Below are 15,826 nucleotides of genomic sequence, written 5' to 3'. Positions count from 1 at the left end.
GTCATGATCACCTTCATTTTGGTTAGCTCATGACTTCAAATCTATTGTTTGTTTTTATTTCTTTGGAATGGGTAATTTTTTTTAATGGTCAACCTAGTCGATATCTTCTGAAAATTTTTTTTTTCGGACATTTCTTTTGCTTGTTGTTTTGATGTTTTCACGTTGCGACGAATTTCAACCAATTTTTTAGGTTCATGTCTCTATCTTTAGTTTTTAAAGATTGCTTCATATGGGAAGGTAGTTTTTGTTTTATCTTTATGGAGTGACATGCTAATAGAAATTGATCTTAAACTGCCTCTGCGACATCTGAAAAAACATAATACCCAGTAAACATGCTTTAGTTGGTCCAACTGACGGGCCTATATTGGCTATAGTTAGCTAACTGTTGGCATTCTGTGCCAACCATTAACCGACTGTATACCGCGTGTTTTTGAATTGTAAAAATTTCCCCTAAGTTTTACAAATGTATTTATAATTATATTTTTGTTAACGTTTAGTCGCGTGGTCTAAGTGAAAAGAATTTAATTTGAAGCATTTTTTTTCTTTTAAACGCTTTTATGGATGGTGTTCTATTGACGTCACGATGTAAACATTGTTATTCCGACGCCATCTTGTAGGTCAAACAAATGGGCATTAGTTTAACGCGAGGCTAATTACTATTATCTGTTAATGGGGTTCTGTGGTAGAAAATTAGATCCCATGAAATATTAGATCCACTGCCGTAAAACTCAAAACGAGGATGCGTTTTTAATATATTATATTTAGAAATGTTCCTTTGAGTCCGAATATTTATATTAAGACATTACGAAAGACGAATTTTTGCCATACATACATGATTATCAAAAACACACAATAAGTGTTTGTTATATATAATGCATGTTTTATAATATCTGTGTTTACAATATTTTTATATCATATTTGAAATCGGTACAGTCTTCAGAGTACTGAATAAAGGAAAAGAACGTTTATTTAACAATAATAGTGATGTATTTACTAGAAAATAAAGATGTATTACGTATAATTATTTTTAAGTAGAAAATTTATACATAAAACTTAAATACTGTATGGTTCACAAGCTTGCAATATTAACAAGAGCGACCATAAATAATATAAAAGAATGTTACTAGTTGACAACATCTATAGCTTTATAAACTTATTTACAAATCATTTTACACCGTTAATAAAATAGCTGTTTCAAAAATGTTACAAAAAGGTAAGGTTTTAATTTATTTTGAAGTTGATTACATTCCATTATTACGGATTTTGTATAATAATTTTGATCATTGAATATTTCAGGTTTGAAAACTTAATGGTAAGCAATAATTCAATAAATAATTTTTAACTAACTTTGATTTATTTATTCTAATATATTTTATTTACAAATAAATTATTTTAAATCAATTCAAAAATTATTTACAAAAACAAATATGTTTTTATTTTTTCTTTCGATTTTCTTATTGCATCTTTCTTTTAACTTCTAAATTACAATATCACAAATATGAATATAAATTTTTAAAAAAACTGGTTTAAAATTTAAATTAAAATAGGTTTAAAATTCAAATGAAAAAAACATTGTCTTTTTGCTATTTGAATTTAATCTATATGAAAAGGTACAAAAAATATATTACCTATTCTTTTAAATAGAAATCTTTGAGCATATAAACAAATTTTTTTTTCTCTTTCACATACAAAATACATGCTTGGTGAAACCATCTAACTGGTTTGCAAATATCGCATTTAATCTATTGATGGCATTAATAGTACTTTATGAAACTATTTTTTACTAAATATTTATACAAATCAATCATTGATAAATGTTAAAATCTTATACCCATTTATCAATCCTTTGATTTTTGTTTTTTTTAGGTCCTTCCGGTTGACCACAGATTCTACATACTGTTTTGTTCCAATGTTCTTGACCTATAACAAAAAATTCTTGAATAATTTGAAATTTTATGTAAAATTCAAATTTTAAGTTAAAAATATTTCAAATTTTATAAACAAACCTCCCTTATCCAACAAAAAATGTACAACTTCTTTTCGGTACTTGTCTAGTTCTTTTAGTGAAAAAGACTGTAACAACCCTTCCTCGTTTATAAAGTTTTCAGCAAACTGCAACATTTTAAATTCTTTTTTAACATTTTGTATCAAAATGTAAAACAGTTTGTACACAAAAGTTAAAAAAATAAATTGTCCAATTTCATTTTACTACAACTTCAATGAATTTACCTTAATGCAAAAGACTCCACACGATATGCTGTCATCTTGCAATGCATGTGGCAATTTTAATATTTTAAATTTTTCCAAAACTTCATATCTTTGTTTCAAGTAGCTACTATATTTATATTGAAAAATCAAGTAAATATGAATTACTCAAAAAAAACACAGAGTAAATACTTATTCAATACATTCATACTTCCATTTTATTTCTTCATTTTTGACATTCGTATCTAGCTCACCAAGAGGATTAACATGATACATAATTTTTTCCTTTGGTTTAATAATCTGAGACAAAAGATATTATTATAAGGTATATAAAAAAACAAATTTCCTTTTGAATTTAATGTCATTGTGATTTTTTATTATTTTTTATTTTTTATGATTTTTTATTATTTTTAACTATTAAAAAATGAATAGTTAAAAAAATACTGTCAGTGTCCAATGGAAAATTGCAACCATGCAGTATATTATTGCATCAATTTTAAATAGCTCATCCTATAAGTAAATATAAGTATCATATAATAATGTATCAAATATATCATATAATATAAATGTGTTATATATAAATATATAAAATATTAGTGTAAAATTAAAGTGATAATTATTTTCTTTTTAGTATTTGTCATTAGAAGAATGACTCTTCAGTACCAAATGTTGTTTTCGAATCAAATTTGTTTTGAGCGGTATCTCTTTCTGTGATAGAAATCCGGCTGGTGCCAATACTTCAATATTTTTTTCACCCTGAAACGAATATTTGTTAAGTTATTTTTTAGAAACTGATTACATTTTATTTGAATGCTGTTTTATGTTAATATATATATATATATATATATATGTAGTATCGAAAGGGGCTGTGCAAATAATGTGACACTTTTTGGCCCTTTTTAGACTCCTCATAGGACATTTTTGTCAACCCCTCCCCTTGTCTTGTGCGATGTGACATTTTTAAGCAAAGTCTCTCCAAGTTTTTAGTTTTTTGCTAAAAGTTTACTAACTCCGCTGTGATAAAAATTTAAATTTGTTAAAATGTGTTATTTGAACAGCCCTACAGATCAAATGTTCTAAATATCGCTTTAAATTATATTGATGTTTATATTATTTCTAAATGTCATTTGTATTATAAATTTAAATGTTTAAAAATGTTGAAAGAATTATTACCTGCTGATTTTTTGCAATTAAACTCAAGTAAACATAAACAATTTCATCACTGAGGCAACCTACGAGAGTATCTTGAAGCGAATAATCGTATAGTTTGCTTCCACCTAACTCCTCGTATATTCCCAATATAGCATTAACGGGTTTTAAATGTCGTAAGCTATTAAGTATTCCATGACCTATATATCAAGTATACTTTTTTAAATGTTAGCATTTATTTAATTGAAGTATGTTGTGGATACTCAGATTAACAAACAAAATTATTAGTTGCTTTAATACAACTGCTTTAGAGCATGCCGTCATTATTTTTAATCACGCAGCTTTTACTTAAATCACTCCCTTCTGAACTAATAACCAATTCTAAAGAGTTATTAAATTGTTCTATTTATGAAAAAAGTTATAAGTTTTCTCTAAATATTAAATCAATAAAAATAAAAAGCAATTAAGCCTTGAAAAATTACGTACGCTTTTCAATTTTTACTGGGTAAGTTATTACTTTATTACAATATGAATCTAAAGAATTGTTAAAATTGAACTAATAAAACGTGGCATGGTGAAATGTAATAATTATAATTATATAATAAATTAATATAAAAATAGCTTGTGACCTTTTTAAATGCAAACGATACATGTTCAATTGTAACTTTTGTTTTCTTTTGTAACCTTTGTATGTTTTCTTTTGTAACCTTTGTATGTTTTCAATTGTAACAATTGTATGTTTTCTTTTGTAACCTTTGTATGTTTTCAATTGTAACAATTGTATGTTTTCGGTTGTAAGTATGTTTTTGGTTGTAAGTATGTTTTCGGTTGTAATTTACGATATATTAATAGTAAAAGAATTCAGGAAATTACCTTCTAAACTTTAATTATTTTATTTTATACTTTAAATATTTTGTTAGTATAACCTTTCTTGTTATTATGGAAGGTATGAATTTTCGTGAATTAAGCTTTAGAGCATTTCAGACAAATAAAAATATACTTTTAGAGAATCATTCAGATTCAGACGTTAATTTTTTTAACACTGATGAAATAATTTGCAACATATGCCCTTCTTATTATAATTCCGATATTTCTAATCTTTCGGTAATATATAATAATATCGGTATTAATGAGTTCTCTATTTTACACCTAAATATTAGGAGCTTTCAAAAATATTTTTATAAATTTAAAGATTTTTTTATATAGTGTTAAGATTAATTTTAAAATTATTTGTCTGACAGAGGCCTGGTGTTGAGATAAACAAGTTGAAAAAGATTCAAATTTTCAACTACAAAACTATGAAGTTAATCGTCAAGTCAGAAATACTGAGACAATAGGTGGAGGAGTATGTATTTTTATTCACAACTCTTTAAATTTTAAACCACTAACCGAATTTATAGTACAAACATGTTGTATGTTGATCTCCTGCCACCAAATAAACACTTCTAAAGCATATGAAGCTGTTGCAGTTTTATTTATGGCTTGTGCTGCTAAAAGAAATGGAAAAATTTGAAAAGACCATTCATCATTGAATAGAGTTGTAAAACCTCATAACAGTAATAAAATAGTATTCAGGTTTTGTCAGAGAACTGTGAATTGTATAAAATTGTGGAATGCAGATAAAAATATTGATTATTACTTAAAAAATTAATTTTACTTCATGGATTTGTTAGCAAAGTTTACATTTACATTTTACTACAGTTTACATTACATTTACATTTTACTACATGGATCAATATAAAACACCTATGTTTGAGTTTGTGCAGTTTTGTCTTATTTCATTGAATTCATTGATGCATCTTTAACTATTTTTGGTGTCTGTAAACAAAAATACCTCAAGCAAAGTTTTTACTCAAAATTTAAAATGAGGGAAAATCCTAAAAGCAGAAAGGGTTAGTCGAGTAAAGGAATTTGAGTTTTTGTAACTTGTTAGTTATTTTTGCTTTCATTTTTGCATTTTCTCAAAACAAAATTTTTCAATATGTACATGTACTTGAAAATATGATCAAATTTACACAAAAATGCCAAATCAATGTCAATGCCAATGCAAAATCAAAAAAAAAACTGTACATAACTTTGATGACTATAAAGCTTATTTTGTTCATGGCTAAAACAATTTTAACTGCCATACAATCATTTCCAAATAATTGGTAACTCTCACTCTCAAGAGACTGTAACACTGAGCAATATGAAACTGCAATTGTGTCAAGAGGGTGCAAATGGCAGTTCAGCTCATTCAAATTCTTGCCCCGGGTTGCACAAACTTTGCTTATAGTAAGATGGTTGACTGCAGCTCTGTCTGACATTGTGTTAGATATATTTTCTATAATCGAATTACGACATTCATTAAAGCTACTTTTTTAAAAATCTAAATAAACAAATGCCATATAATAAATTGAAGTGCATATATGACTTTCATAATCAAATGCTGTTCCTCCTAGTAACTGATCTAGAGCAATAACAAGACATTTATCTTTGAATGTTAAGTTAATGCTATTAATGTGGACACCTTCTTGTGTTGTAGCATCAAACCCAAGAGTAAGATTATTATTATGCATAGCCCACTCTGCTGCTTGCAAATCTGAAATACTGCCAAGTTCACTAGCCATTTGCTCAACAGTACTTCAATAAGGAATATTATTAAAAATAACACCCATATAATGCCCTATTTTGCTCATAAAATATATGTTACCTGTTGGTACATTACACAACAACATATTATAAATTATCATTCTTATTTGTGATGAATATGTTTTTTTATCATCTGGCATAGTTACATTTCTTTCCTCCTCAATCTGGACCAAATCATTCTCCAAACTAGCAACTACCCTGTTACTTGTCAAAACAGCGGCATTATGCTTAGTTTTGAGTTGTCTTAACTTATGCTTTTCATATAATTTCAGCTTTAAAGTGATGAATCTGATCACTGTAATTTTTTTGTGTGCGAGTTATTTCAGATTTCGTATTTCTGCCCTTAAAGATTTAATTTTTTTTTTTTTTGTTTAACATTTTGTTTTAAAACACGTAATTGATTTGGCATGCTGTTTAATTCAGCTTTTAATAGTGCTATCTTGCTCCAACGTTCTTTGTAAAAGTTAGCTAACCGAGAAGACAAGTAAGATAGCTTACCTTTTAGTTTTTGTTTTATAAGGCTTAATTTCTCTCTAAGTATTTGTTTAGTTACGTCTCGTTCGCAATAACCTGCAGATGTTGACGGTCCACTAGTTAAAGGTGATAAAACATTCATATTCATATATGAAATATCTGAGGATAATACAATGTTAGGCAATGATAATACAATGTTAGGCAAACTTGATATATAGCTTAAAAAAAGTTTATTGCAAAAGTCAAAAAAATGCTTACTGTCCTCAGCCCCTGTTAAAATTTCTAGCCCAATTCAATGATTTATTTATGAGACTCCTAGCCTAATTTTTACATGTTTCTATCTTAAAATGTTTAGTGAATTGTTGAGATGTTTTGAGAAACGAATCTTTATTTTTTGAAAATAATAGAAAAATATGTCCATTTCTACAAACTGTATTACACTCTGTATGTATTACACTCAATGTCTATTTGTGACAATTCAAAATTAGTAGTTAAATACTTTTTGCATTCACCATAAAACACAAATTCCTTTTTGGCCCCATGATATCTAAAAAAAAAAATTTTAATTTTTATAAACAAAAAAATAACATATTTAAATAATGGTAAATATAATGACATTACAATTGCTAACTACATTACAAATATTTAGCACTATTAAATAATCTATATCCAACATCATTATTGTTATTAATAGTACATTCTACCCCTCCCCACTGCAAGTGTATCCCATTATTGAAGCTTAAAACAGTTATCTAATTGGAGTATAGTATCAAGTCTGAGTATGCTTTTTTTTAATGAAATTTGGCAGGTAGAAAGAAAAAAGGTTTTTAAAGTTGAGAGAATATATTAGAAAAATGAACCAGCATTCCTTTGATATATACTTGATGTCCAAACAACAACAAATTTTTACCTAATTGGAGTATAGTATTAAGGTGCCTGAGTATGCTTTTTTTTCAATGAAATTTGGCAGGCAGTAAGAAAAAAGGTTTTCAAAGTTGTTTTTTTTTTTGTTTTTTTTTAACATCTTCGCTTCCAACAAGGCTGCAAGCACTAACTAAAGTTGGAAGTTACTGGAAGAGAAAAGATGAAGATTGTAGAGCAAGACAATGGTTGACAGACGACTTGAAGGATTGCAAATTATATGAATCAGGAAAGCAAGATGAAGGAAGAGAATTCCAAAGAATTGATGTTCAAGCAAAAAAACTAGACAAATATGAGTTTTTGGAGCACTTAGGAACAGTCACAGAAAAAGGATGAGACTTAATTGAATGATGAGTAACACGAGAATGAATTTTAGTAAATGGCACAAGAGATGCTAGCTCTTTTGAGCAGTGCCCATTAGAGTATTTGTAGAAAAGAGAAAGAGAAGCAACATTACAGTGATATGATAATGGTTGGAGGTTAGCTGCAAGAGCAGGTGCAACTATGTTTACAATGCATTTTTGCACCTCGTCTAAAAAAGAAAGAGCATCATTAAAAGATCCGCCCCAGATATGGCAACAGTATTCCATACAAGGCTGGATCTTAGATTTATAGATATGGAGAATAGAATCCAAAGAAAGAAAGTGTCGAGCTGGATAAAGAGATGCAACCATAGCGGATGCTAATTATGTAACAGATTTGATATATGGTTTCCAAGAAAGATTGGAAGTAAGAGTTAATCCTAGAAGATGAAGGGTAGATGACTCATCGAGTGCATTACCGTTCATAAATATAGGAAGATCTAAATTATTGCAATAACAGTTGGCTGAAAAAAATTGAGTTTTATCTGAATTAAAGTTCACCAGCCACTGTGAGCCCCATGCTGTAGCAGAAGTGAGATCCATCTCAAGCTCAAATGCCCCCTCCAAACAATCAGAGAGTGTTGGCTTCTTATCGTGACAAGAATAAATGGTATATCAGCGAACAATGCCACCTTAGATGTGAGAATATCTGGAAGATCATTAATGTAAATTAAAAAGAGTATAGGGCCAAGGATAGAACCTTGAGGAACCCCTGAAGGTACAGAATAAGAAGAAAAGTGCTGTCCATAGAGAACAACTTTTATACTACAATTGGAAAGGAAGGATTCAATAATCTGAAAGATATTACCAGATATATACACTATAAGAACAAAGCTTATGGAGAAGACCAGCATGCCAAACTTTATCAAAATCTTTAGAAATGTCAAGAGCGATGGCCTTAACCTCTCCACTTTTATCTAATGCACGATAAAACCTATTGGTTATTACTGTTAGCAAATCAGCTGCAGAATGAGAAGAGAAGTTGAGAGAATATATTAGCAAAATGAACCAGCATTCCTTCGATATATGCTTGATGTCCAAAAAACAAGCAATTTTTTAACAACAATAAATTCATAATAAATAAAATTTTAACTTGAAGAAATCCATGCAAAATTAAGGTTCCATAATACTAGTATTCAAAAAATATCTATGTTGATACATATTTCTAAAAAATAACAGAGCAAAACAAGTTCATACCATTACAACTTTTCAACAAACTTATATATATATATATATATACATATATATATACATATATATATATATATATATATATATATATATATATATATATATATATATATAAATATATATATAAATATATATAAATATATATATATATATATATATATGTTATAATATAATAATTTATATGTATGGATTTTGGTTTGCGAATGACAGAATCTATAAATGTAGGTATAGCTTGTATGGTATTTTTTTTAGCACTTCCTTAAATGACTACTTCTATGCCCTTATTGTAATTGACAATAATCTATCGATACATTGGTTTTCGATTCATATATGATGTTTTTCTTTGTATTTACTTATTTGTTACATTTTTTCATTTCAGATTTATCATATGATGGATTTATGTGATATAGAAGAGCAGAGTATTGTAAATTTTTATGAATTTTTTAAAAGCATCTAATAGTTAGTCCAGTCAACGTCTAAACTTCCATGTTGCATATGTCATCTTTAAGTAGTTTCTAGGCTTTTCTGAATGTGTTTCTTATTCACATGGTTTTACAAGCAAGGTCTGCAAGCAAATTTGAGCTGAAAAATTTTTCTTAGCCTTTAAGGAGAATTGATGTTGTTCTTGTTTAATTTAATTTGTTTAAATATAGTAGTTTTAATAAATAAATGTTTGTTTGTTTTTGGCTTTTTACTTATTTGTTTTCAGATTCTTAAGAACTAGGCAACTTAGCTAAGCAAGTTTTGTTTTATTTTTTAGTGCAATTGGAAAGAGCTGAAAGCTATTTTTTAGTGCAATTGGAAAGAACTGAAGTGTTTTTTAGTCACTTCACACAGTATAACTGGTACTGATTTGAGTAAGTTTACTATTTTTTTTTAATTTTATATTGGATTTATTTTATATTAGTTATATATTTTATGTAATCAACATTAATTATAAGTGATATTAAGTGATCAACAAATTACATGCAGTAATTTGTTGATCACTTACTTAAATAATTTTGTGCATTGTAGTCTAGATTCTTTGTTAAATTAAAAATAATTAATGTAAATAAATATTGTTTAGTATTTTTGATAAACGACTCATGTATATAAACATAAAAAGATATGGATTTCAATAAATCTTAAGTTTAAATATTGTCTCTGATTAGAAAAGATTACAATTTGTAAGATTCTTTTATATTTTTAATTATTCAGGTGTAACAATAATAATATTACTGGTAATATGTTAAATAATAATAGCGAAATGGAAGTGGATAATATTGGGCTCAAAGAAGTTAGTAATGTAAATGCTTATAGGCAACTTGAAAATAGTTGTTGTCAAGTAAAAGAGATTGGTCTAGGCAAGATGAAATTAATCGTTGTTGAAATGTGAGAAATGCTGCTCAGCAAGCAGAAAATTTACTTGCTAGAATTCAGTGTCAAGCAGCGTTAATGCATAGTCATAAGAATTGAACAGTCTGGAAACACGGCCTGGAAACAATAGTTTTTGCGTTGATGTTAGTTCTTGTACCCAACCTACTTTAAGACACAAAACAAACAATTTTTCATAAATAGTTTAAATTACTAACAAATTCCGTTTTTATATCGAGAGTTTACTTAACTTTATATTAAGACTTTCAGTACTCTATCCATGGCCTTAAGGAAAGAGATTTGTCAACTTTGGTGATTTGACTTAAACTATGCTACTTTACAAAAAATTGCCATAGCAACTCATGTTCTTGTATTTATGATATGCAGTATAGTGAATCCTTTTAAGTTGACACTAGCTAATTTTGCAACACTTGGAATATCATCAGCCCAAATTTGTTGTTGGTATATGTGAACTGGAATGCAAGTTAAATGTAATAGCAACAACTTGTGATGGTGCTGCTCCTAACCAAAATTTTTATTAAATGCTCTAATTAAATGCTCTAATTAAATGCTCTTATCTAATTCTAATGATAAAAAGGATGCAGATGCCACATAAAACTGTTAATCTACATTGTCCTGAAAGGTATATTTACTTTATATCTTACCCTTCATATTTAAAAACAACAAGAAACTGAGCCATATGACAGACATTTTTAAGAAGACCAAACATGTGGTTTACATCTACTTCCAAAATTATCATATGAAGATATTAAGTAATCATATTCTACTATGAATGTCAAATTGGCAGCTCAAGTTCTAAGCATATATTAAGAAGGACTTTACTGTTAGTAAAGTCCTTCTTAATATATGATTGACAGCTAGGTTCAATGATTGACAGCTAACTTAGGTTCAATGATTGACATTTTTTTTTGATATTATGAATATTAATATATGAAATAAATTTAAAAGTCAAAGCCATTCTTAGTCCCATTTTACTGAATTTTTGCCATATTTTGAAAAGTGGTTAAATTCCATCAATAGCTGTCAAGGTATTTTTACTCTAAACGATAGAAGTAAAATGTTTATATCATGGCAAACCTACGAAGCAATTAAAATTACTGTTAATTCTACTGTTGAATTTATAAAGTTTTTACTTTCTAATGATGTGTCTTATGTATTAACAGAAAGATTCTGTCAAGATCCACTTGAAAATTATTTTGGACATCAACACCAAATTAGTTATCGCAAGGATAATACATCTATCTGTGATTTTGGCTATGATGATAATACCATTTGAAATCAAAATGTTTTCCGACCTATGAAAGATGGTAATTCCCAAGAAGATATTCACTTTGAGATTAATGAAGAACCAGTACCATGCAGAAAGCAAATAAAAACGTCTTTATAATATACCTATTTAAATGGCTATTTCCATAGCTACAAATTGTTAAAACACGTTATTGGTTAAATGAGCAGATACTTTATGACCTAATATTGATTGATTTGATCAACAAAAGATGAACTCATTTTAGTAACATTTTACTAGGTTGTAATTATATAAAAATTTTTTTCTTTTCTTGCTTGAATAGATTGACATTATAGCAGGGCCACTACTAGTGTATTATACAATTTAAGGCTAAAATTTGATAATTATTAACTATTAAAAATAGTTTATCATTATATTTTTCAAATATTTAAATCATAATTATTAACAAAGTTAAAAAATTTTAACAGATAATAGCCACAGTTTTATTTATATAGTTGCTTAAAATATTTAGTTAAAACAAAATATTTGTCTAAAAAAAGGTCCCTTGTTAAGCATTATTTTGAAAGCAAACATTGAATTTTTTTGGCTGTTTTCATAAAATATAGACTATACTGAAAAACTCTTTCTATCTAATTCAGGGGCAGATCTAGCCTTTTTTGGTCTTTGAGATAGCTAACTTCCAGACATGAAGCAAACTCCAAACTTTTATATGTTTATACTTACGTCAAATAAGGATGCTTTGCAAAAAATAGCAATGATTGGAGCCTAGGAACAAAAAAGCTCCAAAATTTTCTTCCCCTGTCCCAAATGTAAGAGCAAGAAGTTGACAAAATATTTTTTGTACTATTCTCAACTAGACTTATATTCATCAATAAATTTCAAGTTTCATAGTATAATATAAATGACTGCATAAAATTTGTAACCCCCTTAAATTGAGGGAGGTTCAAACTTTATAAAGTCTGAATTTTTGAATGCTAAAATATTTTATTATGAAATTTAAAATTTATCCATTAATATAAATCTAGTTGAGAATAGTATAAAAAATATTTTACCAACTTGTTGCTCTTATTATTGAGGCAGAGATATGAAAATTTTGTGAATTTTTTGTTCTCAGGCTCTAATCATCACAATTTTTTGCAAAGCATCCTTATTTGACATAAGTATAAACAAATGTTTGGAATTTGCTCCATGTTTGAAGTTAGCTATTTCTAAGATCAAAAAATGCTGGATCCGCCTTTGATCTATATTTGTATCTAAATAATTGATTTAGAATTTTAATTGATAATTGAAGTTAGAGTGAGTCTACTGAATGATTAGACTTGATTACAAAATTCAAAAAATGATGAAGTAGATTTGCATGCTTAAGTGTGACATTAATTTATAGAAAAGCTCAATACTCATGTAAAATATTTTACTATCTAATTTTTTCAATTTTTTAATTCATAAAGATTTAGAGTTTTAAATATGCAATTTGTAGTTAAATTTCAAGTTAATAAATATAAGTTAAAAAGCAAACAAAACAAAAAAAAATCAGGGAGGGTTAAGGTTTAGTTTTCTCAAAAAGATTTTTGAGAAAACTAAACCTTAACCCTCCCTGATAATTGCTTATTTTATATATTCTCAAAAATATATAATCATCAAAAATCATCTGAGGTGTCAAATAAATGCTCTTGTTTATTAATTTTATTAAGATATAATTTCCTTGTTGATAACAAGTAAAATTTATTAAACAGATTTTTTAATTTAATAATTTTATTAAATAAAAAAATTTAATAAACAGACTCAATAAGCTCAGAATAAAGGGAAGGTTTCCAAAAAAATTTGAATATGGTAATAAAAACTTTAAAATGTTAGCCAAAAAAAATTTTAAAACACTATCAAAAACTATTAACTATGTAAAGTTTCCAATCCCCACAAAATGAAGTGTTTCTAAATTTTATATAGTTATCTTTTGATTTCAACTCCCAAATATTCAAATTTTAAGCATAATACTTATTTGATAAATTAGATTGTAGAAAACTTTTTCTAATGAAAAGAAAACAATTTAATAAAAAACTAGTATTATATACTCCGATACCACAAAAATGCTTTTGTCCATTTGTAGCTATGAAATAGCTGTTTTAAAAATTAAGATAATATCACATAATTGTTTCCGATTGTGATGCAAAATTAACATATCATTGATCTTATATAGATATACTTATTAATAAGTACTCTTCTTTTTTAGTGATGTTCGCAGTGATTTGGACTTGTGTTGTTGAACTTTAATTTTGTAAGCCTGTAGATTATCTTTGACATAGGAAAATGTCCTTGCTTTCACATACAAGTTCAAGATGTCTTCAAGAACATTTAAACAAACCTCTTTATTAACAAAAGTATCAGTTTCACTTTTAATCTTTGAAAAATTTGATAAAACATTTGTATCTTCAAGAAGTGAGGGTAGAATATCTTTTCTGTCAATTTTATTGATAGACTTACTAACCATATTTTTAAAGATTGTTTCAGCACTAATAAAAATACATATTGTCTCAATTTTCATTTTCCACAAGCCTGATCTGTTATGCGTGTTAACAAGTTTGTGCTCAGGCAAATCATTGCTTTCTTGATATTGAGCAACAAGTAAAATAGATATATACTGTTGATAGTATTCTTCCTTATAAATATCTGAACACCTGATGTGACAATATAATAAGTATAAAGAAATATGTTATTTATGGTATATCTAAAGTATGTTGTTTTTCAGCAATAACATTTAACAAATCCTGGTCAATAACAGTAAAAATAGAATCAAGCTTGTCTTGATGCAACTCAAAAATGGGCTCAAAATGATTCAAAACTTCTGAACTCTCAACCATCATTAAAGTTTGTTTTGCACCTTATTTACGCGGACCACCCGATTTTCAACTTGAACAATAAAAATGGCCTGCGTTTCCAGGCTATTCTTTTTATGACTATGGTTAATGTCTGTTAATTTGATTTTACTCTAGACAATTTAGAACAAAGCAAAGTATGAATTTTACTATTTATAGTAACAATTAATAACAGTTTTAAATTTAAATGATTTTAAATTTTATTTTTAATTTCAAACATAATTATGTTCTTTTTTTTTTTTTTTAGTTGTCTTAGTCATCACTCGATTAGTTTGCTTACTGTTGAAACATGGTTTTAATTTTGTTAATTTAATATGATGTGAAATTTACTCAAATTAATCATTAGTCAACAGTTAAGAGAAGCTGGAGCTTAAATAAGAAATTAAGTCAAGGTAAAAATAATTTTGTTTACAGGTAACATAATAAAACCAGTTACTACTATTTATTGCGTGTTTTTTTTACTATTTTTAACATGCTGCTTTGGAAACACTTTCTTTCTCTCCCTCTCTCTCTTAGATGAGAGGGAGAATTCATAAAACTTTGTGTTTGTCTAGCCTTTTTAAAATCTTTTCTTTTTTAATTACTCTGGAGACACAGTAATGTGTGCTTACAAATATTTTATGCTATGCGCTATTGTTACTGTGTTTTGTGTTAGTAGACCTAGGCTGTTATAACTATTTTTTTATTCTTTATATTTTCTGTTTTATGATAATCTGTTTTATGATAATTTTATGTTATATTATTATCCTAATTCTACTAACAATAAAATGCAAATAATACTTTTTTAATTAAGAATTGTAATTTTTTTTTTTCATTTCTTTTTTTAGGTATTGGCAGGGTTTACTTGACTTTCTTTTTCTGGTACCTGTGTTGTGACAGATTTTAAAAGAACTTAACAGATTTTAATGCGGTCTTAATGTCATTAACTATAAGCAATGACTTTGCTGATAGGGAGTCAAAGTTAAAGTAGTATTTATAGATAAATTTGTATTAACGGATGAGCATTATTGTAAGATTTTATAAGCGAATTTAGAAGACTATTTTTATCCATCTTTTAATATACAGACAACAATGATCTTTGACACTTTTGCAACACATTGAAAAAACAATAAAAAAAATATGCTTTATGATTGATGCACAATCAATTTCCTTTGGACAATCATTTGTAATATTCGCTTTAGACAATCATTATTAATTGCTTCACATGCAAGTCCCTTTGGACAAATATTTGTAAAACTCTATTTAAAAATCATAAATGGTATCAACACTAAGTCCTTGGGGACGAATTTCGCAGAAAGTATTAGCACAAAAACCCATGACGATCAACTCATGATATATATGATACGAGAAACTACCAAAGATTGAGCAATATATAATTAATTGATATATATTTAATACATTTA

The 15,826-nt window shown here is 27.3% G+C and overlaps 1 protein-coding gene and 1 long non-coding RNA gene across 2 annotated transcripts; one reads left to right on the top strand and one right to left on the bottom strand.

The window, feature by feature from the left end:
- The first annotated feature begins 969 nt into the window (after positions 1-969).
- Positions 970-2,939, top strand: LOC136084249 (uncharacterized). The gene is made up of 3 exons (XR_010640424.1): positions 970-1,213; positions 1,297-1,312; positions 2,837-2,939. It is a non-coding gene; the product is annotated as an uncharacterized LOC136084249 (long non-coding RNA).
- Positions 1,443-2,689, bottom strand: LOC136084248 (uncharacterized). Its single transcript, XM_065804337.1, has 6 exons — positions 2,417-2,689; positions 2,230-2,335; positions 2,007-2,112; positions 1,832-1,920; positions 1,629-1,742; positions 1,443-1,477 (listed from the first exon to the last, which is right to left on the bottom strand). The coding sequence occupies exons 1-5, from the start codon at positions 2,479-2,481 to the stop codon at positions 1,629-1,631; spliced, it is 480 nt and encodes a 159-aa protein (XP_065660409.1). The 5' UTR covers positions 2,482-2,689; the 3' UTR covers positions 1,443-1,477.
- Positions 2,940-15,826: the final 12,887 nt, after the last annotated feature.

The sequence above is a fragment of the Hydra vulgaris genome, chromosome 08 (genome assembly GCF_038396675.1).
Source record: "Hydra vulgaris chromosome 08, alternate assembly HydraT2T_AEP".
NCBI classification, from domain to species: Eukaryota; Metazoa; Cnidaria; class Hydrozoa; order Anthoathecata; family Hydridae; genus Hydra; species Hydra vulgaris.
Note: the sequence above shows the minus strand (reverse complement) of the source record. Positions and strands in the feature narration are given on the sequence as shown.

Excerpts from the sequence above, each read along its gene's own strand:
- LOC136084248 (XM_065804337.1), bottom strand. The coding sequence starts at position 2,481 with ATGTATCATGTTAATCCTCTTGGTGAGCTAGATACGAATGTCAAAAAT. Across the intron at positions 1,921-2,006 it reads TTTTTTGTTGGATAAGGGAG|GTCAAGAACATTGGAACAAA; the intron begins GTTTGTTTATAA and ends TTTTTGTTATAG. Across the intron at positions 1,743-1,831 it reads ATCAAAGGATTGATAAATGG|ATTAAATGCGATATTTGCAA; the intron begins GTATAAGATTTT and ends TGCCATCAATAG.